General features: G+C 35.4%; 11 protein-coding genes and 1 non-coding gene across 12 annotated transcripts; 5 read left to right on the top strand and 7 right to left on the bottom strand.

Moving 5' to 3' along the window:
* Positions 1–413: 413 nt before the first annotated feature.
* On the bottom strand, positions 414–1,879 carry RO3G_11409 (uncharacterized protein; the record flags this gene model as incomplete). The annotated part of the gene is made up of 2 exons (XM_067665993.1): positions 414–1,750; positions 1,825–1,879. 2 exons carry the CDS (start codon positions 1,877–1,879, stop codon positions 414–416), a joined length of 1,392 nt encoding a protein of 463 aa, XP_067522094.1.
* Positions 1,880–1,995: 116 nt separating this feature from the next.
* RO3G_11410 (uncharacterized protein) lies at positions 1,996–2,822 on the top strand (the record flags this gene model as incomplete). Its single annotated transcript, XM_067665994.1, has 4 exons — positions 1,996–2,117; positions 2,238–2,309; positions 2,459–2,495; positions 2,808–2,822. The coding sequence occupies 4 exons, from the start codon at positions 1,996–1,998 to the stop codon at positions 2,820–2,822; spliced, it is 246 nt and encodes an 81-aa protein (XP_067522095.1).
* Positions 2,823–3,458: 636 nt separating this feature from the next.
* On the top strand, positions 3,459–3,531 carry RO3G_19136. Its single transcript has one exon. It is a non-coding gene; the product is annotated as a tRNA-Lys (tRNA).
* Positions 3,532–4,215: 684 nt separating this feature from the next.
* RO3G_11411 (uncharacterized protein) lies at positions 4,216–4,764 on the bottom strand (the record flags this gene model as incomplete). Its single annotated transcript, XM_067665995.1, has 1 exon — positions 4,216–4,764. One exon carries the CDS (start codon positions 4,762–4,764, stop codon positions 4,216–4,218), a length of 549 nt encoding a protein of 182 aa, XP_067522096.1.
* Positions 4,765–6,801: 2,037 nt separating this feature from the next.
* Positions 6,802–7,328, top strand: RO3G_11412 (uncharacterized protein; the record flags this gene model as incomplete). The annotated part of the gene is made up of 4 exons (XM_067665996.1): positions 6,802–6,846; positions 6,882–6,980; positions 7,139–7,165; positions 7,242–7,328. The coding sequence occupies 4 exons, from the start codon at positions 6,802–6,804 to the stop codon at positions 7,326–7,328; spliced, it is 258 nt and encodes an 85-aa protein (XP_067522097.1).
* A 444-nt stretch (positions 7,329–7,772) lies between these two features.
* RO3G_11413 (uncharacterized protein) lies at positions 7,773–8,035 on the bottom strand (the record flags this gene model as incomplete). The annotated part of the gene is made up of 3 exons (XM_067665997.1): positions 7,773–7,781; positions 7,828–7,895; positions 8,005–8,035. 3 exons carry the CDS (start codon positions 8,033–8,035, stop codon positions 7,773–7,775), a joined length of 108 nt encoding a protein of 35 aa, XP_067522098.1.
* Positions 8,036–9,112: 1,077 nt separating this feature from the next.
* On the bottom strand, positions 9,113–10,507 carry RO3G_11414 (uncharacterized protein; the record flags this gene model as incomplete). The annotated part of the gene is made up of 1 exon (XM_067665998.1): positions 9,113–10,507. The coding sequence occupies one exon, from the start codon at positions 10,505–10,507 to the stop codon at positions 9,113–9,115; it is 1,395 nt and encodes a 464-aa protein (XP_067522099.1).
* Positions 10,508–14,331: 3,824 nt separating this feature from the next.
* On the bottom strand, positions 14,332–14,604 carry RO3G_11415 (uncharacterized protein; the record flags this gene model as incomplete). Its single annotated transcript, XM_067665999.1, has 1 exon — positions 14,332–14,604. One exon carries the CDS (start codon positions 14,602–14,604, stop codon positions 14,332–14,334), a length of 273 nt encoding a protein of 90 aa, XP_067522100.1.
* Positions 14,605–15,700: 1,096 nt separating this feature from the next.
* RO3G_11416 (uncharacterized protein) lies at positions 15,701–16,049 on the top strand (the record flags this gene model as incomplete). The annotated part of the gene is made up of 2 exons (XM_067666000.1): positions 15,701–15,730; positions 15,906–16,049. 2 exons carry the CDS (start codon positions 15,701–15,703, stop codon positions 16,047–16,049), a joined length of 174 nt encoding a protein of 57 aa, XP_067522101.1.
* A 656-nt stretch (positions 16,050–16,705) lies between these two features.
* Positions 16,706–17,283, bottom strand: RO3G_11417 (uncharacterized protein; the record flags this gene model as incomplete). The annotated part of the gene is made up of 3 exons (XM_067666001.1): positions 16,706–16,899; positions 17,035–17,045; positions 17,144–17,283. 3 exons carry the CDS (start codon positions 17,281–17,283, stop codon positions 16,706–16,708), a joined length of 345 nt encoding a protein of 114 aa, XP_067522102.1.
* A 300-nt stretch (positions 17,284–17,583) lies between these two features.
* RO3G_11418 (uncharacterized protein) lies at positions 17,584–19,737 on the top strand (the record flags this gene model as incomplete). Its single annotated transcript, XM_067666002.1, has 5 exons — positions 17,584–17,762; positions 17,822–18,415; positions 18,474–19,351; positions 19,461–19,497; positions 19,650–19,737. 5 exons carry the CDS (start codon positions 17,584–17,586, stop codon positions 19,735–19,737), a joined length of 1,776 nt encoding a protein of 591 aa, XP_067522103.1.
* A 310-nt stretch (positions 19,738–20,047) lies between these two features.
* On the bottom strand, positions 20,048–20,756 carry RO3G_11419 (uncharacterized protein; the record flags this gene model as incomplete). The annotated part of the gene is made up of 5 exons (XM_067666003.1): positions 20,048–20,212; positions 20,269–20,385; positions 20,441–20,583; positions 20,640–20,697; positions 20,754–20,756. The coding sequence occupies 5 exons, from the start codon at positions 20,754–20,756 to the stop codon at positions 20,048–20,050; spliced, it is 486 nt and encodes a 161-aa protein (XP_067522104.1).
* Positions 20,757–23,045: the final 2,289 nt, after the last annotated feature.

Below are 23,045 nucleotides of genomic sequence, written 5' to 3' on the forward strand. Positions count from 1 at the left end.
TTTTATATTACCATTAAGGCGTTCGAAACCATAAAGCCATAAGGCATAAGAAGGACCAAAGTCCAAAAAGCATTCCTTCAGATGCATGTGCATATGCATATTGGGGGTTGTCATAGAGTTTCCATACAATTGAACACATGACTTGCCAAAATTCTTAAAAAGTGAATGCGCCATTTCTATGTCTTCAACTGTAATCAAGGGGCCGGTGACCAACTTCACAGCTTCAACATACTGCATCCAAACATCGAAGTGCTCTCTTGTCAGCTTTTGTTTCAAGAGAAAAGGCGAAAGCACAACACACCACGTTCTCCACTCGTCAGATTTCATATTGCTGAAAGAACTTTCAACCTTGGCTTTTTTTTTTAAAAAAAAAAATTGTTAGCTTGAACATAAATTAAAGTTTTTTATATTTGTTACATACATCTAGGGATCTTGCAGTATTGAGAAGGAATGAGAATTGAATTTGATTCATCAGCCATTGCCTTGAAATCATTTACTGTAAGCAAACCACGGCTTTCCCAAACTTCAATCATCCTCTTTGGTGTACCAAGGAACAAGTTGTGCATTGGATCCACAGTTGTCAATCTTACCACATCAAAATAGCAAAGTCGATGAAGCTCGCTCCATTTACTCCCCGTACTTGTCTGCAATGCCTTTTGCTGGGTGATATGGGTCGCGTTCAGCCAGTCATACGCCTCTCGTCTTTGCTGGGTGCTGTCCCTCATTACCCAATGCTCATCATCAAAGTTGGAGAAATCAGGCTTGGATGAATTGGCGCCAGTACTGATTCTTGGAAAGACAGTTGAGCATTTGTTACAAGCCTTATGAGCTGACTGCCCCATAAACCCGGCTACTTTACGTGCTGCAGGTATGTCACAGTTGACTGACATTAAAGCAACACGAACAAGCACACCATTTGGGCATTGATAGGTGGGTATAACCGCACCATCGTACAGGACAATCAACTCATCCACCATTGGCCGCAAGAAGTTTTGAATTTGGTCATCCGTGGGTTCGCCAGGACCAGGAATCATGCCAACGAGGATAATGTTGGAAGTCTTCATCCTCGAACTTCTAGGGAGATTGTTGATAGTTAGGTATACACCACCACAAGAGTAGTGCATACCGTCACTAGGCTGGAACCAGTCCACATTCAACGACACCATCAGCGACCTTTCTTTGTTGACAAATGGCTGAGCATTTGAGTCAGCAAGCTGGCCCCAAACTCTACCATCATAAATGTCGTAAAGAACATCCTCTTCCACCGATCTACTTCTCCACTGCTCAATTTGAAACTCGAAGGCAGGACGAGCAAAAAACTTCTTTAAGGTTTCCAAAGTTGAGTTGTAAGGATATTCAAGGGCAGGCTTGACGGTGCTTCCAACATAAAGAGGATTACCACATGGTTGTTCTTGGCGGTGAGGGTTGTTTGCAAACCTGACGTAGGAGCATTGTCGGGCATGCAAACTTCCCATGGTGTACACGCTTCTGCAGAGGGAACAGACAAGAAAACGGGAGACACCACTGATGGCAGACGAGTAGTTGACCATGGCACGAGCTGTGGAGATCTTTGTTGGAATCTCCATGCCATGGCCAAGAGCACGAACAAAGAAAGAAAGAAAGGCTAATAACTCTTCACCAGCTTGCACAGAGAGGTGCTTTGCTTGGAAAAGAACCACGTAAAGCACCAAAAGATGCTTGAGCTGATCTTCGTGGCTCAATTCCTCCTCTCCATCAACATTCATGTGGTCTAACAAGTTGCAAAATACACTTCAATAAATAAAATCTTTCTAATATAAAATGCTTTGTTGACTGAAAATATACCTTCAAAGGTGGTATGCTCACTTTCGGTTTCATGGATGGCTGCTGATTGTTGCATGACTTCGGTTGATTGTCTTCCAGACTCTATTTTTTTTTTTTTTTACATTAACACGAGTGCCTTTATACAAAAAAAATAAAACTAAAACCTCTTCCTCTGATTCTGTCTAAACGCTTATGGCTAAGAACAGTTCTTTTGGTGAGTCTTCTAAATCCACCGGGATGCATGCTGCATTCGGTACAAGTGCAGGCGATTTTGGTGTTGTTCATGTTGTTCATTTTAAAGAATTTAGTATTTTGTAAAGAAATAAGGAAGAAAAAAAAACGTGCCTGATAAAAAAGGAATACTAAATTTGCAAAAACAGTCGGTGCTTAAACAATGAAATAAGGCAGTAAAATAACTTTTTTTTTCTCCCTAGTTTTGTTTCATGGAATAGACTAGATGCCAAAATTAAAGAAGATAAAAAGAAAAGACCAAGCACTGGCCAAATGTAAGTTTATAAGAAAAAAAAATAGTGATTAAAACTAATGTCCTTTTTTTTTACATTATAAATTCCTAATGGGACACATTCGGATGACGAACATGAACCTCATGAGCAAAGTTGTTCTTTCCAACTTAAAGAAACTATAAGAATAACAGACTTATATTGTTGCCTGTTGCTAAAAAGTTCTTTTTGGTAAAGAAAGTTGTCATTGCCCCACATCTTTAATGGCTAATGGCTAATGGCTAATGGCAAATTACGCACATGTGCAAACATAAAGTAAGTAATAAACTAGTATAAGCTTAAAAGCATATATTCTTTTACAATATTTGTCATAAAAAATAATAAAGCAATATATTTATTTGATAAACAAAAAGTTTTGTATGTATTTGTTAATTATAACTGCCTTGTAACAAAATGTCAGCAGAGCTTCTTTATTTTTTTATTCTTTTAGAATATACACGTATTCTTTTTTTATAATGTAAAAGTATTTGCATTTCTATAAAGTATATTCGCTCTTAGATTATTGTATTCATTTGAACAATGAACTTTCTATTGCTAGACCCTGTTTTTTTTTACTTAAACTGTTTTTTTACTTAAACTGTTTTTTACTTAAACTTTTTTTTACCAAATCTTTTTTTTTACCAAGTCTTTTTTTTTTTACCAAGTCTTTTTTTTTAACCAAGTCTTTTTTTTTCCCAAACACGACTATTTTGTTACTTTCTGTTACACATTTCTAATGATCTAAGCTAAAAACCACAGACTGCCTTCCTAATATGTATTTTTCTGAGCAAAATAAAAAAAAAGAAGACATCGGTCTTTAAACGATAGAGGGGAACAGGCTTTCCAAAAAAAGATCATTTGAAAAAAAAAGACGCTTTTTTAAAACATGAATAACTCTATGAATACTTACCCTACAAAAAAAAACAAAAATATCAATAAATTTCTTTATTTTTTTCGCACCTAAATCTTTTTTCAAAATTAAAAAAAGTGCAATACAGCAAGATATAATGATTTCTCATAAAAAAATTATAAAATCTCCGGATTGATGATTGATAGGTCTGTTAAAATTCTACGTCAAAGCCCCTACATTATTTGCAGTGGATGGTCCGCTGTTTGGCTGGGTTTCCTTTAGGAAGGTCGTGACAAACAAGTGGAGCCCGGCTAGCTCAATCGGTAGAGCGTGAGACTCTTAATCTCAAGGTTGGGGGTTCGACCCCCCCGTCGGGCTGAAATGGCCTTTCACCTTATGAAGGTTTGCTCATGTTTTTATTGTAGTGTCACGTCTTTTGTTACATTTTTAGAATGTAACACTGTAGCACAACGAATGTAGAAAATTCAATTCTTGGTGTTGTAACACAATGCAGCAAACTTTGGCAGCATTCGACTTTTCTCTCTCCAATTAGTTTAAATCCAGGAACATACTGTGACAATAGAAGTGAATAAAGAGGTCACACGAAGCAAAAGTGAAAGAAGTCAAAATATGAAAAAAGTCGAAAATTGAAAAAAGTTGAAAAATGAAAAAAGTCAAAAAAAAAAAAAAAATAAGAAAAGCTAAAAAGAAAAAAAAAAAATATTCATATATATACAGTGCCTCACAAAACCCTTCAAGTGTTTTGGTTTTTTTCGTTTTTTGCTTGTCACCGAGGATTAAGTACAACAATTGGTGGCATGCCATACCTCATTTGAAAGCCACGATGATAGGGTACTTGGATAATATTTAAACTCCGAGTTTCATGTAATGACCGCGGAGTAATAGCATTTTAAAAACAGGCACACACTTGAAGGGTTTTGTGGGATTTTTATTTTATAACAATTTATATTTAGTATGACCCCTTTTTGCATTGTAAACTGCTTTAATACGTTCAGGCATACTTTCTATGAGTTTTTGGCACTCATTCTGAGTAATTGACTCTCAAACGTTCTCTACTCTTGACCATAACTCAAGCATTCCGTCAGGCTGCTTTTCATACTGCAATAAGCGTCTTTTCAGAATTGACCAAAGATTCTCAATAGGATTTAAGTCTGGAGAGTGAGAAGGCCATCTTAATACAGTAATATTATTGTTGTCCAGCCACTCAGAGACTTTTTTAGCAGTATGGATACTAGCATTGTCTTGCTGGAATATAATATCTTCTTTTTCAAGATCATACCAATCAATCGTTTTCATTAACTCATCTTCTAAAATACCAATGTAAAAGTCAGAATTAATGCTTCCCTTGATATTGGATAGGTATCCAACACCATGCCATGTTAAACAGCCCCACAGCATCAATGAGCCTCCTCCATGCTTGATCATATGCTGAACCTGAAAGTCTTTTAACTTATCGCCATTGGTCCAAGTCCATTGTAAACCATCTGAACCAATTCTATTTACTTTAGTTTCGTCGCTGAAAATTACTTTTTTCCAATCGTCGATGGTCCATGATAGATGTGCACGGGCAAATTCATATCTTTCCTTCATATGGTGCTTCGTCAAAGGTAGGACTTTAGGCTTATGAATTGCTGCATAACCTGAATCTTTTAAAAAACGTCGTATAGTCTGTGCGTTGATATTTTCACCATCTTCCAACAGCTTTCTAGCAGCATCTGAAGCATTTTTGTAGTTGCCAGAGTTGAAATTTCGCAAGATTCGCCGACCTAGTAATGTCGATATTAGGCATGGTCTGCCTCCATTAGTTTTTAAATCTCCCAAATCGTGGTTTTTTCGAATTTTTGAAACTGTTCCAGTACTAACACTAGTCTTTTTTTGTTATTTCTTCACCAGAAACCCCTTCTTTAAGAAGTTGAACAATTCTGTTCTGAATGTCATTGCTAATTGGTCGCATGTCACTTAATTGGGTAATGTTAAAAAAAAAGCAAAAAAAATATAGAAAAATGTAAAAAGCAAAAGACTTTTACATAAAACATTAATAAGCCACACTTTTATGACATTTATGATGATTTTTACGACATTAACTTGAAATTTTTTAAATCCCACAAAACCCTTCAAGTGTGTGCCTGTTTTTAAAATGCTATTACTCCGCGGTCATTACATGAAACTCGGAGTTTAAATATTATCCAAGTACCCTATCATCGTGGCTTTCAAATGAGGTATGGCATGCTACCAATTGCTGTACTTAATACTCGGTGACAAGCAAAAAACGAAAAAAACCAAAACACTTGAAGGGTTTTGTGAGGCACTGTACCATATCTTCTGGGACTTGTTTCACGTTGAGATTTAATGAGCGAGTTATAGCCGAGTAGGAGCTTTAAATCCCAGCAGATAATAATTAGGACATCGGATACGTTTGTGGCGCTAATATATTCAGTTTGGTGATTGTATGCAAGTTGTGGATGGATATTTTATAGATATTCTGATTTTTTCAATATGCTCCCTGTCGTATTTACCTTAATAATTTTCTTAATGTCGTGTGAGATCACTCAAAAGATTCTTCAACTAATAATTTGACTGTATATCATATATAGCCCAAAGTGCTATATACGATAAACAGCCCACACAATTTATACCGTACTACCTCGGACCCTAAATCACATTATTATATTCTAAGACGTAGTTTGTATTGTATGGGCTCGCTCTCTCGTCCTTACTCAATAAAGAGGTTCAAGAGACTCATCGATTTTTCGACTTATTTTATTACTTTTATTAATCGAGAGAAATAACACGCCTATTCCACACTCCCAAAACTGTCCCAATGCACCGGTCATTTTTTACATTCATTATCTCCGTCTGTGCTACATCAATTGAGAAGCAGTCTGTACCACGTACATGTAAACCACCACAGCTTTCAAATGAGGTACAACAAGGCATACTTTACGCAATCAGTAATCGCACCATTGACGGTAAAAGACAAACTTACAAAACATTGGGACAGTTTTGGGAGTCACTGTACATGTCCTTGGCAAAGATCTTTATGGAAGTCATTTCATATTTCATCAACTCGTTCCCAAAACACATCCATGTTCTTTGCTCTATATTCGTAATAGTTGAATTTCAACTTCAATTGATGTCCTACGTGCTCGATTGAATTTAAGTCGGGGATCTAAGCTGGCCAATAGTTAACATAGCTCTCTTGGTGACTACATAACTAGGCTATTGTAGATTATGCCTTGTGCTTTGTGTTATTATCATGCTAAAACTAAATGTTGGACCAGTCGAAATTGTAATACTTCATAGTATCACGAAGCGTAGTGTTCAAAATATGCTGATAAACACCCGAGTTCAAGTTTCCATCGTAAATTTAGCAAGCATATCCTGGTCTTTCAGAGATTATACAACCCCAGGGCATCATTTTGCTAGCTCCGTGATTGATTGCAAAATCCAGGTCATGATGTTGAAGAAGGTCACTTGGCCGTTTCCAATAGTGATCAGCATCATCAAAGCCCTATACGCTGAGCTTGGTCTCATTAAAGTACACTGTTTGCTGTCAGTCACTCATTGCCTAATCCTGATGCTCCTTGATCCGTTCTAACTGATGCTACGTATGCGTTTTTGTCTGAAATGGCTTCTTTTTTTCTATCAGAAAATGGAACTCCATTGATTTCAGTACGTTAATTTCTGACTGGTATGAGATATCATAGCCAAATCCAACCAGCTCCCGGTACATCTCTTTAGAAGCCTTTAGAACCCATTCTATGACTTTTCTTTTGATTAACCGCTTCGTCACTTTGGAGACTACTGTAGGTCTACCACCTGTGTTTACTGTCCTACTTGAAAACAGCCGTCTAGAGTATCTACTAACAGTTGATTAATGTAATCCAGGCTCCTTGGAAATATCATACATTGATGTGGATGCGGTTAATGCCTGTTTGTGATCGTTTATTTTCTCCTCTGACAGCCGTTTAGGCATGCGATTGACGATAGGGTAAAAAAGAGAAATAATTTAAATAAGGGAATATAAAATTTAAAATAAAGGAATTGTAAGCGCTTTTATATACTAGCATCATTCTAATCATGTCAAGAATGTGAAAAATTATGATAGCAACCGGTTGGGTCGTATTAAAATTCGTCATTTAAAACATATGTGAACAAGTAAAAAAATGTCGGATGTTCATAATGTTTTAATCGTAAGATTAAATAAAAAATTAAACAAAAAAACAATAGCAGCAATATAAAATTAAAATCCTTCTTTATTGCAGATTTCTTTATATTGCAAAAGAGTCCCGTTTAATGGATAAAAGGTTGGCATCTATTTATATTCTTTGTGAGCGTAGATATAAAAGATATAGACTCGGCAACGATGTCGTGCTGAAGAACCAATGATTAAGCTAAAGCTTGTCGATGTTCTAATATATGCATCTGAAATTGAACAATAGAAATAATAACCAGTCAATTAACTTTGATCTAATTACTTTTTGGGGTTGACAATTGATTGGACTCGCTAGGATGACAAATACTGATCTTATTGTTCTAAATTTGGAAAAGTGTGGAATTGTTCAATCATAGTTTAATCTTTGTGTATCGTTATTATTTTAATACAACTGATATCTTATAGAAAATAACTATGTTTACAACACATAATACTACCTTTAGCGATCTCAAATTCCACCAATAACCATTGCCCATATCCGATAATCGACGAATAAATGCACTTTCTATTGAGGTACAAACAGTCAAGGTTTGAGATAGTTTGGTGCAGTACCCATGGACAACCAGCTGTAAAACCTGAATTTTGCAATTCCTTGCAGCAGTTTTGTGACTTACTGTATGTAGCTTGTGCTTCAAGTGCTTCCATAGATGCTCTATAGGGTTGAGATCAGGGCTTTGTGCTGGCCAGTCCTGCAGTAATTGTACCCCTTTTCGCTTCATCCATCTCTTAGTACGTTTGGAGGTATGCTTAGGTTCATTGTCATGTTGAAAAATGACGTCCTTATGTTTTCAGCCATAGTAATCGAATGTATCTTTGTATGTGGTTCCTAATATATTGGTATAGGTTTGCGAGTTCATATTACCATCAAAGATTTGACAAGCATAACCAACCCCTTTTGCTGTCATGCAACCCCACATCATCAGGGATCCGCCTTCGTACTTTAATGTCTGGTTTATTTGGTGTGGTCTGCTTACTGCCCCATCTTCTTTCCAAGTGTAAGGGTTGCTGTTTGGCCCAAAGATGCTTATTATTGTTTCGTCAGAAAAGATAACCTTCCTCCAGTCATCAACAGTCCAGCTTTGATGCTCCTTGCACCAGTTAAGGCGGTTCTTTTGATGTTGCTCACTCAAAAATGGCTTGCTTTTCTTCAGTGTAGCTTTAAAACCAAGTGTTTTGCCAAATATGAAATAGAAGACAAAAACTACAAAAAGACGATAGTTGTGAAACTAAAGATTATGTATATGACTTTATTAATAAAAAATATTGAGGGTATTTATACTTTTTGAATGTCTGGGTCTTTACCGCTATTTCAATTGATCGGTTAAAAGAATGATATGGAATATAAGGAAGGATAGTGGATAATCAATAGCCGCTGTCTACTTGACGAATCAAGGGACAATGAAGTAATTAAACTATTGATCTAACGATAATTATAGAATAGGATTGAACTGCCGTTGTTGTAATCAGGTTCCGATATAGTCTTTTAGAACGCTGGTAGGACAACAGGGCAAGATTGGCTATTGCAGAATTCTCACGTTTATTAATAGAGATCTGGTTAGACTATAATTCTGTAGTATCCAAGTTTATCCATGAATGTTCACTTTATTAGTTGTGTGGATACAACAGTACAAACAGTCAAGGTTTGAGATAGTTTGGTGCAGTACCCATGGACAACCAGCTGTAAAACCTGAATTTTGCAATTCCTTGCAGCAGTTTTGTGACCTACTGTACGTCCATCAAGTTGCTATCACCACTAGACACCTTGGAAGATGCCTGTTGTGACCTAGCTTGAGGAGTGATGGTGAGGTTGAGCTTGCTACCATTAGAACTTGAAGTAACCAAGCGAGCAGAACGAATGGCTTTACTCGGACCATAATGGGGCTTGTCACGAGGACAGCGAGCAGCGTGCTCTTTTGACCAAGGGACATTACCCAAGCAACGATAACAATTCTTGGCAGCAGAGACAAAAGACATTGGTGAATTGGTGATAGTGGGGGAAGGGCTCACCGATGAAGAGCTTTGGCTCAACAAATTCTTGTACTTGTTGCACTTGTCTGTAGGATGGTTGGCCAAACCATGGATGGCGCAATGAAATTTGTTTTTGTTGTTGCCAGGGGGAGAGGACTTCTTAGTTATACCCTGTAAGTTGCTCAACAAATGTGAGTTCCTAGGGTTGTACTTAGATGCCTCTGTTCCATTTGCAGAGAGAGACAAAGATGAAGACTTGACGGAGACGGAGTCTTGACGAGGTGATGGGCTGACCTCGGAACACAAGTTGGATGACAGTACCACTCTGGCCTTGGCAGCGACTTTTGCGACAGAATCTTGCTGATCTCTTCCTAGGTTCAACAAGGAGCGAGAGACCTCTTGACGCAAAAATGCTGGTAAGGCTCGTTTGTATATGGAGGCAGTCTTAATGTCATCATCCCACTTTGCTGCCCTGCGAATTCTTTGGAATCGATCGGTGAAGGCTTCGATGGATTCTGTTGACACCATTTTGAGTGATAAGAGCTGGTCCATATATTCTAGCTCTTGTGCTACGTCCTGTGCAGCGTACGTCTTGACTATGATCTTTCTTACTTCAGACCAAACCAAGTTGCGACCTTTTAGTACTTCGTTGAACCATGATCGTTGATCCCTGTTCATTTTGATGGGAACCAGACGAGACCAACTAGTGTCGATAGACAAGCCATTAGATTCAATTATCAATGAAAAAGTGTCAAGCAAGTCTTCCACTGAATCATGGACATCAGCATCTTTTCTCCAGACATTACCACGCCACTGCCATACTGGGAGATCCGATGGGATAAGGTGGTTCAAACGAGGAGGATGATTTCTGTTTGAGAGATCAGCACTAAAGGAAGCCTCACTAATAGCAGGAGGAGGAGGGACACAAAACGCTTGAGCTTCATCAAGGAATTTGATGTAGTTTTGGATGTTTACTGCTCTCTCCTGCAACTTCAACAAATCTTCTTGTGCAGCACCAGCCACGACAGCACGAGCTATTTGCTGTCTAAGATTTTCCAGAGTAACCCTTAGATTCATGACGGCGTCCACATGAGAGTCTTCCATTTGAGAACTTTCTACAGTAGTAGGTGTCTTTCCCACATTGTCCATTTCTATGTCCTCATATACTTCAGCGTTCTCTTGTACACTCTTGTTAGGTATAGCACTTTCATTAAGCACAGATAATTCATAAGTTTGCTCTTTTTCTGTCATATCTTGATTATAGCCAGTAGTTCAGAATTCGTTAAAAAAAATGAAGTGTTTTAAGTATAAAAATATGAACAAAGAAGAATTAACGAGACCGAACAATAGTTCTAAAGTCGAATACTTTTATTAAAGAAAGATTCCAAGGCTATTTATATTAGTTTGAGCAAGACCTGAGATTAAACGACAAGAGATAGTTACGACCGATATGATTTGACATGTATAAGAAAAATTTTATAAACTGATGTAAATAATCAACTGTTGAGATGAAAGTGAAACTTGGCTGTTCAGGGCAGTTGGCAATTATCAGGATCTATTCTTATTCAAACTCATTTGTAAAGATTTAGCTTAGAATGATAAGACTGTATCTTATTGTCATGTCAAAACATGACAACTAGCCAAAGTTTTCTTTAATCAGTTCTTGCTTAGACATGGTGTACCACAAGAAATCTTAACTGACGGAGATCCTCCATTCAATTCTATGTTCTTTACTCAACTTACTTCATTGCTTGGTTCTCAAAATCTGTTTGCGCCTCCTTATCATCCTCAGTCAAACGGAATTGTAGAGAGGTTCATAACTACCTTACGTCGAATGATTTTGACTTATACTGATCAAGCAATCATAAAGAATGAATGGGATCAATATCTGCGTATGATTCAATTTGTCTATAACAGTACTCTTCATGAAGGAACTGATTTTGCACCTTTCTATCTTGTACATGGTCGTCACCCAAAGTTCCCTTTTGAAGTGTTTTTAAGTATTTAAAATATGAAAAAGAAGAATTAACGAGACCGAACAATAGTTCTAAAGTCGAATACTTTTATTAAAGAAAGATTTCAAGGCTATTTATATTAATTGAGCAAGACCTGAGATTAAATGACAAGAGATAGTTACGACCGATATGATTTGACATGTATAAGAAAAATTTTATAAACTGATGTAAATAATCAACTGTTGAGATGAAAGTGAAACTTGGCTGTTCAGGGCAGTTGGCAATTATCAGGATCTATTCTTATTCAAACTCATTTGTAAAGATTTAGCTTAGAATGATAAGACTGTTATCTTATTGACATGTCAAAACATGACACCTTTAGTAAAAGTTGGTGAACAGCAACTCTATGAACATTATCAGTCACCTTCACAAAGCTTTACACTCGATTTGCAAAATAGATTGAACTTGGCATTCGAAGTAGTAGATAACTGTTATGTTCTGGCAAGGTAATTATCAAAATAACAAAGATAAACCAAAAGAATACTTTTTGAGACTGAACTTTATTTAAGACAATCTTAATTGTTAAAAAGAAATCATTACAAAGTCTACCATTTATATTCTTCTATCAGTTGGCGGGTAAATGAGTAGTTATGAGCGTAGATCCAATCATTGACATGTTTGATTGAAGAATGATCACTGAATCGATTATGAAAATTTTTAATTCGTTGTTTTTATAGATCTTATTGTTCTTTAACTGACCTGGGAGATTTGTCCCGTCTTCATTGAGAGGAAAGATATATTTATATGAAATGCCTCCAGTCAGATCAAAGTTGACTAGGTACCTGATCCATTATTATTCATTTACAGGAATGATGAATAGTAAAGATCATGACTTATTTAGTGTTCATGTTTACTTTATAGAGTGAATCGAATAGTGATAGTTTTATATATAAAAAGAAGAAGAATATATTTTATTTAATAAAGATTTAAATTATTATCTTTCATCAATTTTAATATACTTCTTTTAGTTGTGATTATTGATTTATCCAAGAGAATAAAAGGAACAAGAGAGGACGAGACTCGATAAAGAGATTGTTTTATTTAATAAGAAAATTGTACTCTATTTATACTTTTCATACACGGATAATATTTCATGTCATGGATTAATAATTAATGAGTATGATATAGCTGATGACAAATAGATAAGGGTTACGTGTTCTTCTATTGTTGTATTTGTCATAGAATACTCGTATATGATTGACTGCGGCTGACTGTGATTTAGTTCCTGGATTTAATATAGTTTAACCGTGCAATTACGCAGCATCTTATCCTTAATGAAGATTATTCGAATTGACCTGTAGCCTATCTATTGGATATATTTTACATGTAGCTTATTAATACTGTTTTCATATCGAGTTATGAATGATGGATACATCAATTATTCAATGTCCGTTATGATCAGATGAAATGTTTTAAGTGTAGAACCGTTAAATAGCAGAATAAAAGGATAAGTTTATTTGATTTGAAACACAGATATGATTTTATCTCAACATCCCTCAGCTAAAGATGAGATTACAATATTTGAAAATGTATAAGATAATGAAAATAAAACATATAGTAATCTTCAAGCTGATTCAATATATTTCTTGAGTCTTGAAACATGTAAATTGATGATTGACTTATCAGAAAGTGTATCTTTTAAATTGACAGTAGATTTGGAACTTACATTTGTAACAGTAAAACGACCCAACCAATCAAACATGAGTTTTCGCGGCTTCTTCGAAGAAGATAAAGATTGATTGAATAACAAAACCTTATCACCAAGTTTATGTAAGTTTTCCTTGTCCTTGTAGTGAGTCGTTTTCATGTTGTTATTGTTGTAGAACAGAGTCTGATCATAACGGACATTGAATAATCACAACTAAAAGAAGTATATTAAAATTGATGAAAGATAATAATTTAAATCTTTATTAAATAAAATATATTCTTCTTCTTTTTATATATAAAACTATCACTATTCGATTCACTCTATAAAGTAAACATGAACACTAAATAAGTCATGATCTTTACTATTCATCATTCCTGTAAATGAATAATAATGGATCAGGTACCTAGTCAACTTTGATCTGACTGGAGGCATTTCATATAAATATATCTTTCCTCTCAATGAAGACGGGACAAATCTCCCAGGTCAGTTAAAGAACAATAAGATCTATAAAAACAACGAATTAAAAATTTTCATAATCGATTCAGTGATCATTCTTCAATCAAACATGTCAATGATTGGATCTACGCTCATAACTACTCATTTACCCGCCAACTGATAGAAGAATATAAATGGTAGACTTTGTAATGATTTCTTTTTAACAATTAAGATTGTCTTAAATAAAGTTCAGCTTCAAAAAGTATTCTTTGGTTTATCTTTGTTATTTCTCAATTACTTTACCAGAACATAACACCTCTCCTTTTTTCTTACTTAATAAATAGTAGTTGTTAGCTATTGACTTCTTACTGTTTCTATATTATAAGTACCAAATATCATAATGTCATCTTATTTGACTATGTGAAGTGAATATGAATAAAGCTTAATATAAAAATCTAATAAAAAACTTTTATTAATTAATGCTATAAATGGTTCCAAGTTATATCAACATACTATTCAGGATCATATCCGATTCCTTTTACTAAAATAAAGTGATTATAATCTTATGTATCCTTAACATAGATATTAGGGTAAGTCGGACTATGTTTCGTTTTCCACAATTCTTCATCATTTACAAGTTGGCACAAACGCCGAAACGCTTCAGTTACCATAAATAAGGTACGAATGTTTTTTAAATTGATGAAGGATGCTAATTCTTCTAATGAGCGTGGAAACGCGAGCCGGCCGATTTCCTGCATGATATACATTCCATCATGGCGTAGGCGCGACAAGTAACAAATGATATTAAACCCGTGAATTTGAAGTGAAAGCAACCTGCAGCTTGTTCATATCAATGGTATCCTTTGCTAACGTCGCTAAGCGCAGGAGATCGTGACATAGAGCATGGTTATGGCTGGTGGGCGCGCCAACTTGGCTTCGCCATATCCACGACTTGGTCCAAAATCACGTTGGCATATCTTGGAAATAGTGGCATCAGGACGTATTTTTCCGCTTTCGTCACTTATGACATTCGACCATCGCAAGAAGGCGTTTTTGTCGGGATCGGAAAACAAGGCAGGCAAAATTGGATTAAAACACATGGTGAAGAGTTCACATTCGCCTAAGGATTTTTTGGTCTTGATGGCCATCAGAAGCAGTTTGCGCGTTCTATTAAAAAGATGCTAAGTTTTTAACAAAATTACAAGGCGTCTTTCACTACTATCGTACTCTAAAATGGCTTACTCAGCTTTAATTCCCCACACCAAAGGTCGTTCAAAGGGGCTCAGGCTCTTACCAAGCATCAAAAGATCAATCTCGGCACCATTCCTTGAAAGTATATTTGATTCCATACCGTTGACTATTCGGCTTAGTTTCATACATGCATCATCATTCATGTCCTGGCTGAAATCCAGGCATTCAGTCAACAGTTTCTTGTTAAGATTATAAAGAACGCCTTCAGTAAAAATATCGATGCACAATGGACTGTATTGGCCAGGGCATAGCAGAAAGATGTTAGACAAGGCCAAAAGCTCGTGCACGAATGATTCGATGAAAAACAAGCGGCTGGTCGATACTTGTTGGACGGCTTGCTGGAATTTTGTGAATAACTCTGCCACATTCACACCCTTGAAAACCTATGGGATTAATAAGGCAGAGTTTTCAACATCTTCTATTATGATAGCAATAGCTACAATAGTTTCCGCAGCACTAGTATCTACTGTGGATTCGACTTCGGTTGTTTTTGTGGTATCGTTTGCTGTAGAAATGGTGGTGGCATGGTATGAAGTGGATAGTGTAGAAGTTGTAGGGGTAAATATCGTAGTATCAGCTGCTGTGAATGAGGTATTTGGTACTTATGATATGAAAACAGTAAGAAGTCAATAACTAACAACAACCATTTATTAAGTAAGAAAAAAGAAGAGGAACTTATAATTTAGGTTGAAAAGTTATCAGAAACTCCTAATTTGTGACTTGATTGTTTAAAGATTGTAAAAATGATAACAGCTTTATTGAAGTTAGTTTCCCCATAATACATAATAAAATTAATAATGATGAATACTTTACTTCTGTCATTGCTACGTTGGTTTCAGCGATTAAGCTATTTTTTATATTGCATGATTTCCATTTTATTGTTTCCTTCGGAGCGTCTACTTATAAAGTTGCTATATACAGTAAGCACAATGCCAATGAGCAGCTTTTTAAATAAAAGAGAAGCCTCTGAAAAGTCTCAATGGGTAATGAAATATGTGGCTTTATCAATATGATTTGGTTCGGGTAAGTTATATATAAGTATTTCAATTTGAAGAATTAACTAAAAGAAAAGAGAAAAGATTAAAGTTGTAGTTGTTTGACTGGTTAAATAATAGAATAGAACCGTCAGGTATTTGGCTATTGATACCGTCATAAATTTAGTTTCACACATTTCAGCGGCTATTTTACATAATAATAGATCCTTTTTAACAGCAAAACCGAAGAACAGTTTATTAAATTAGATTACCCCTCAAACATTTCTCGAATACATTTACTGAATGCTGAGCAAAAGCCCCAAGATTCTCAGAAGGAACAGCATTACATACCTTGGCTACTCTTGTAGCTAAATCCTCCTAATCTTGAAATTGACTAGGTTTGACCTTATTTTTAACTATAGACCAGAATTCTCAATAGGATTAAGCTCAGGTGAGTAAGGAGGATGATAAACACACTTATATCCTCTCTCTGTTATCATATTATCAATTGCATCGGCAGTATGAATGGGTGCATTATCCATTACTATGCAGTCTCCTTAAATTTCCGGAATGGAACCCATTTATTCCAAATTTTTTTGAATAAACTTCATGTAACAGCTAGTGACAATACCTTTGGAGGTAGGCTTTTTTTGGCTTGGATGGCGCTTTTCTTTTGCAATTGCCAAAATCAATCTTTAACTTTTTAAACGAGTGCTCTTGGGGATCCCGAAGTTCCATTGATACGACATATTTTTCTGAAACTTCGCACATAAAATTGTATGTGATTCTGCTCTGTTACTAGGCGTGAAACTGTTTTCTTACAGTGTACGTCTAAAGACGGCACTTCAATAAAATACTCATACAAAAAAAAAAAAAATGTTACTAGGCGTGGTCACAATAGCTAGTGTATCCTTAGCAAACCATCCTCCTAGAGGTTTCATATTGACATCAAAAGCTGGTTCGACTACAAAAATGCAGTTTTCAAGGTAATCCATATCTGATTTGTTCCGTTCTTCAACTCACGCTATGCGTTTTGCAATTTTGGTTGAATCGTTTCGAGGAGCCGGATAACGGGTGTTTCTTTTTTAAATGAAAGGTTGCATTCGGTTGTTAAGTTTCTAACACTTGTTTCCTTAAGCGTAAACCCCGCAGATTTTTCAGCAAGTGAAGCAACTGTGTCTACGACTCGGACATGAGGGTTATCATCATAAAGGTTAACTAAATGAATTCTGTGCCAATCTTCATGCTATCCTATTGATCTATTAACTTTGTTGGTTTGCTTTTCAAAGATATTCCAGTCTTGGTCCTCTTTGAGTTTCTTCGCCCACTACTGTGCTGTCCTTCTTGCAATACCTCTAGCTAATCTATAAGATTTAGCAGCATTGAACAATTTTACCTTATTAAATAGACAAAGAGCAGTTTCTGTCCATTGGAGTAGCTTTTATATGGCTTAATTTGCTACTTTGTTTTAAGTGCAATTTCTTCCATTTCAACATCTAAGCCTTTATCAGTTGACTTTGCTTCTAAACCTTGCTTTTCGCAGTAGAACCTAAGTCGAGTTAGAGCATCTATGCGATAGAGGTCTACTTCTTCCCAATCCATTGTATTGCGCCCCCTCTTCGTCAACAATTTTTCCCTGTCCATCCTCATAAAAAACATGTGGTCATTTAAAGTTGGTAAAAAAGAAAACCGCCCCTTGAGACTTTTCAGAGATCGCTCTTTTATTTAAAAAACCGCCCATTGGCGTTGCGCTTACTGTACAGGGTCGTTGAGCTTTTTTCCGCAAGGAAAAAAGATGCGGAACAAGAATTTTTTGATTTAAAATTTTCTTTATCCAGGCACTGACTTTTAACTTTTTTTTTTTCCCTTTTTTTGTGCCCTTTTCTTACACTCATCAGAACCATGAACAGAGCAAAGCTGATCAACCAACAACGTGGTTCAACTCAAAAAACCCTTAAGGGTGTTTCAAAGGCCTTCAGAAAAGTTCCATCCAAAGCTTCGCATGAAAAGTCCATTATTCCTAAAAGACATTCTCTTGCTCCCCAAACGGGTCACAACGTTGAAGTAGTACTTCGTTGCAAGTAAATTTTTACAGTCTCTTTTAAACTTTTTTTTTAAAAAAAAATACATTATATCATAGGGGCAAACATAGCTCAAAAGCTATTTTATCAAGTTTGACGCGTCCTTCTGCTTTAATGCCTGTCAATGAATCTGAAAAGGAAATTCTATTAACATCCAACAATACGATCTATAGATTTGATCATATTTTTTACCAAGAATGTTCACAACAACAGTTATATGACCAAGTAGGGTATCCAGTTCTCCAAGAATTTCTTAATGGCTACAACTGCACCATTTTTGCCTACGGTCAGACCGGTACGGGAAAGACTTATACAATGGAGGGCGATCTGGAAAGTACTAATGGTAAGCATGCCTTGAATGCGGGAATAATACCCCGTATCATTTGTAACTTATTCAACGAGTTGAATAAGAAGGGATGTCAAAGCACGGTAAAGATGTCTATGCTTGAATTATATAATGAAGAGCTTCGCGATCTCCTTTATCACGGTGATGACAGTAAGGCCCTTAATGTGTTTGAGGATGGCACTTCTGGTGTGAAAGTACAGAATGTGTATGAAGAGCTGATTATTAATGCTGCTCAAGGACTTGAGATCATGAAGACTGGTGTAAAGAAGAGAATAACAGCAGCCACGAACTGCAATGAAAAGTCAAGGTAATAGAAAAAACGACAATCCCATTATACCTAACATTTCTTTCTTCTTGAATTCTAGCCGATCTCACTGCATATTTACTATTACTGTGACGCTTGAAGGAAAGAATGAGAAGGGTGAAATAGCATACTACACGAGCAAGCTTAATCTTGTAGACCTCGCAGGTTCTGAGAACAGTAAAATTTCTGGATCTGAACACCTACGCGCCAAAGAGGCTGCCTCTATCAACAAGAGTCTGCTCACACTGGGAAGAGTGATTAATTCCTTGGCAGATAAGGCACCTCACATCCCATACCGAGAGAGTAAATTGACACGCTTGTTGAAAGATTCTTTGGGTGGTCGAACCAAGACAGTTATTATCACAACCGTCGATCCTTTTGTACAGAATATGGAAGATATAAAAAACACGCTGGAATACGGAAGTCATGCAAAGTCTATATCAAATCTACCACAAAAGAACCCTCTTGCATCACAGCATATGACAATGAGTCTTTATAAAGAAAGCCTTGTCAAGATGCAGGAACAATTACGCCGCTGCTGGGAAAAAAATGGACGACATGTGTCCAACAAAGAATATGAAGAGATGTTGTTGCAGATTGAAGTTTCACGTCAAAAGGTTTTAGAGAAAGAAGAAGAAATGTTGATGAAGATTGAAATATCAAAGCAAAAAATGACTGAAAAAGATGAAGAAATTAAGGCGCTCAAGACAGAGTTGGAGGAGAGAAGGCGAAAAGAGAAAGAAAGAGAAGAGGAGGTTGTGTGTTGGAAAAAGAAGCTTGAAGACAGGGATAAAGAAATTGAAGAAATAAAGAAGAAAGAAGAAGAAATCGATGAGGAAGTTGCTCGTATAGAAAAGGAAGAAGAGAAAGCAGAAGGTCAAAGAAAGAAGATAGATGCTGAATGTGTAGAGCTTGCACGAAAAAGAAGAGCATTAGAAAGTAAACGAAGGCAAATCAAAGGCATGAAGCGCAAAAGAGAGAATGAGGATGAAACTGCCCCTATGAAAAAGAGAAAGTAAAGCTGGTTACTTTATTTTTTTGTAATTAGTCCCTCCTCCCCCTTCCCTCGCTCATTATATGGCCAGGTAATTTATTATTATATTACTCTGCTAATATAGCTAGGAACAAATCATTGTAAATAAATGGCATAAATATGTAATCAAGTTAAAATTACTTTTTGGTTGGCTTTTTTTTTTTTTTTTTTTTTTTTTTTTTTTTTTTTTCCTATTTTTTTCAGCAATTTATTTGCACTTGAAGATATTTATTTGGCATCAAAGGTGAATGTGACTTTGTTATATTTCACTTGGTGTCAAGTAAACTATTAAAGTGGCTAGCTGTTTTAAAGCATGCATTTTTTAAAGTACATGATGTAAAATAAAAGATTATGTTTGACATGGATACTACTGAACCAAATAAATTACTGCTTAGAAATATTGAAGCTCTTCATAAGTACGACAAAAGATACGTACTTGACGGTAGCTGTGCAGATGTGGTCTCCAAAATAGAGTTATGCACCTATTACTTGCTTATAATTTTTTCTTTATTAAAATAAAAAAGCGTGTACTTTATGGATCTTATTTTGAGAATAGCTTTCAGGCTCTTTCTGTACTAGTATCTGCGAAAATGGAGTTTATTTTAAAGATTAGAAGATTTGTACAAAAGTTTGTTAACCTTTGTAGCTTCCATGTAATCCTTTACTAAACCACTAATGCTTTTAAATTTCTCATGCTTGGCATCTTGAACTAGTTGGAATAAAACGGATTCTGAAGTAGTAATAACTGCACCTGCAGATCTCATACGCTATGTATACACATGATTAATACGCATGTAAACCATGAGGCAATATGTAAACTTACAGCAATTGCAATATCAATTTCTGGGTGATTTTGAGAAGAGATACCATCAGCCAGCACATGAACGTCGTAGTTATTTTCGATTAATTCAAGAGCGGTTTGAAGTACACAAACATGGCTCTAATAGCAATAAGTATTGTGTGTTTCTATTAAGTCTTTATAAACCTCATTGTACCTCTATTCCGACTAAAATAACTGATTTTGTGTTCTTTTCCTTTAACATATCAGCTACCTTGGGTACATACATACTAAATTTAGTCTTCTCAACACAAATAGCAGCATCAGAGATATCCAATTCAGAAACCGTTTTTCCAAACGCTTTTTTTTGTTTTATTTTAATTATCATTAAAAGTATATATATTATTTTTATATACCTTTAGGGTATTGCTCTGTAACAACAACAGGAATATCTAGTATTTTACTAGCTTTTATCTATTGATATTCATCCAGTTTTAGAAACAAAAATAAAAAGAAATAAAAGATTGTACCATTTTTCCTGCAACAGAAATAACAGAAGGGTATTGCCAAATAATACCCTTAAAGCGTTCCTGAATGTCACAAATGAATAATGAGGTTGTCTGTGGTGCTATTTTCTTAATGCTTGAAAGAGACATTTGAGAAGTCAAAAAATAAAAGAGTGGGAAAAAAGGATCTTAAGGACAAACATCCAAAAGAATAAAAAAAGGGATAATTTTTTTCCCATGCATACAGAATCATTCCAGAAAATAATGTCGCAAACTTTTAAAATAAACGACATTTACTTTGGAAAAGAGAATTTTGCTGTAAATAATCGACGTTTATTTTAAAAGATCGCGACGTTACTTTCTGAAATAATTGTGTGCATAGAAAAGAATATTTTGCATTCTAGCCTCAGGAAGTAGTAGCAAGAGCCACTAGGCAAATCCTCAAGATCCACAAAGAAAACAATAGTCATTTACTTCAAGGCTAGTCCATAGAGTGTTTTTTCTCTTTTTTTTCTACCTCAGGTTTCTTTGACATTAATACACTCAGCACATGTTGCAAATCAAAAATAACAAAAACAAACTAACAAAAAAAAAAAAAGCAGAACAAAAAACTGATTGTACTTTATTTACCGCTTACAATGGTGTACGCTATGCGGCACCTAAATAAAATCCTCCTTTTACAAAAAAAAATATTTTGCATTCTAGCATCTCACATTAAAGAGACAGGTATCATACAACAGTGTACCCGTGTCTTCTTTTGCTTGACATTTACATGCTATATGTCTTTGAAAAAAAAACATTGAAAGTGATTTTCGGTCATCTTGCGTTGTTTATCATGAAATAAAAAAGGTTGATGTAAAGGCCTTTTTAAGATGATTTATATCAGTTCTTTATCTCACCTGGAAATTGTCGTAAACATCAAAAGGAGTGATAGTGCATTTCTACGTCAAAAATTCAAATACACTGGTAAAATGAACAACTTTAACGTCAACCATACTCACTGTGAGCAAGTTTCCTATCATGGAAAGATGATTAGTTTTTAATTTGGTTGTGAAGCTTCGTCTTTGTTTGATAAAGCGTGGCTGATAGTAGGTTAAAATGACGTTGTTAGTAGTCGTTTTCTAGTGAAAAAGATAAAGATTGGCTGTGACCAGATGAAGATATCTGCTATGCGGAAAGTCTTTAGTAAATTAATAAATATACCGTTGCAATTTTGGCATATCAAGAACATGGAGAAAGTACATATGATCATTTACCAAAGTTATTAATCCTACAGTGAAGAAGGTACAAGCATGAGATTAATCAGAGCCATTTTAAATGCTATAATTATGTTGTCAACTTTGATTCTTTTAGAATGAGTTTCAGAAAAGAATTATCTTCTTTCAGTTATTACTATGAGTTTGAGCTTATGCTTAGTAAAAGATACGCCTTTATCACTAATACTGACACTATTTTCAGGAATAATTGACGCGTTTATTTATTGGTTTTTTGTATATTGTATTATAAAGTTTGTAAAAATACGACTTTACTTTTTCAGAACGATGTAGATTGAATCAAAATGTTACTTGTATACGATATTGGAATGTTGATATTTTACAAAATAAATACTAAAATAAAAGCGAGGCATTTTTTCCTAGTGTCCTTATTATTAACTGTTGATTCGTAGTAAACAATGTACTGGACAATGGAAATAATTGGGCTTAGAGATAGCTGGATACACCCGGAAGTCACTTGGTGATGAAGATTGTAGAAAAAGACAGTTTAGAAGGATGATTGACAAATTAAAAATTTGGTCTTTAGTGGATAAAGTCTTTGTTTCAAAAGCTTTCATACCCAATCAACCTTTTCATGAATGAGACATCAATAAAGATGTTCTAATTTACAATGCTTGCTATTTGTCTATTAACCAAGAAAAAAAAACGTATTCCTTCTTTACTTATCTACATTTTTTATGAGCAGTTATTGTCATCTATGATATTCTACCCAATGTAATTTTTTTTTGGTTGGTTTAGGTTTTTACACAAAATGAAATTTCTGTCTAATGGTTCCGACGATCCAAATAGATTGGTTCGTAGTGATAGTATGGTGACGCTCATGTGTTGTCCTTTAAAACATCATGTTTATAGAATGGTATGCAGTGGTTAAAATACTGATAAAGTGAGATTTGCCAGATCAACACTAATTCATTCATTACCGTAAAGTTTCATATTATGCATATGAGGTCAGAGTTTGTTATAATCGGACATCGGGATGAGTTTTACCGAATTCACAGAACAATAACATACAGATTTCTAAATTTCTTTAAAAACCGTACAA

This window comes from Rhizopus delemar, genomic scaffold (genome assembly GCF_000149305.1).
Source record: "Rhizopus delemar RA 99-880 supercont3.9 genomic scaffold, whole genome shotgun sequence".
Classification (NCBI taxonomy): Eukaryota; Fungi; Mucoromycota; class Mucoromycetes; order Mucorales; family Rhizopodaceae; genus Rhizopus; species Rhizopus delemar.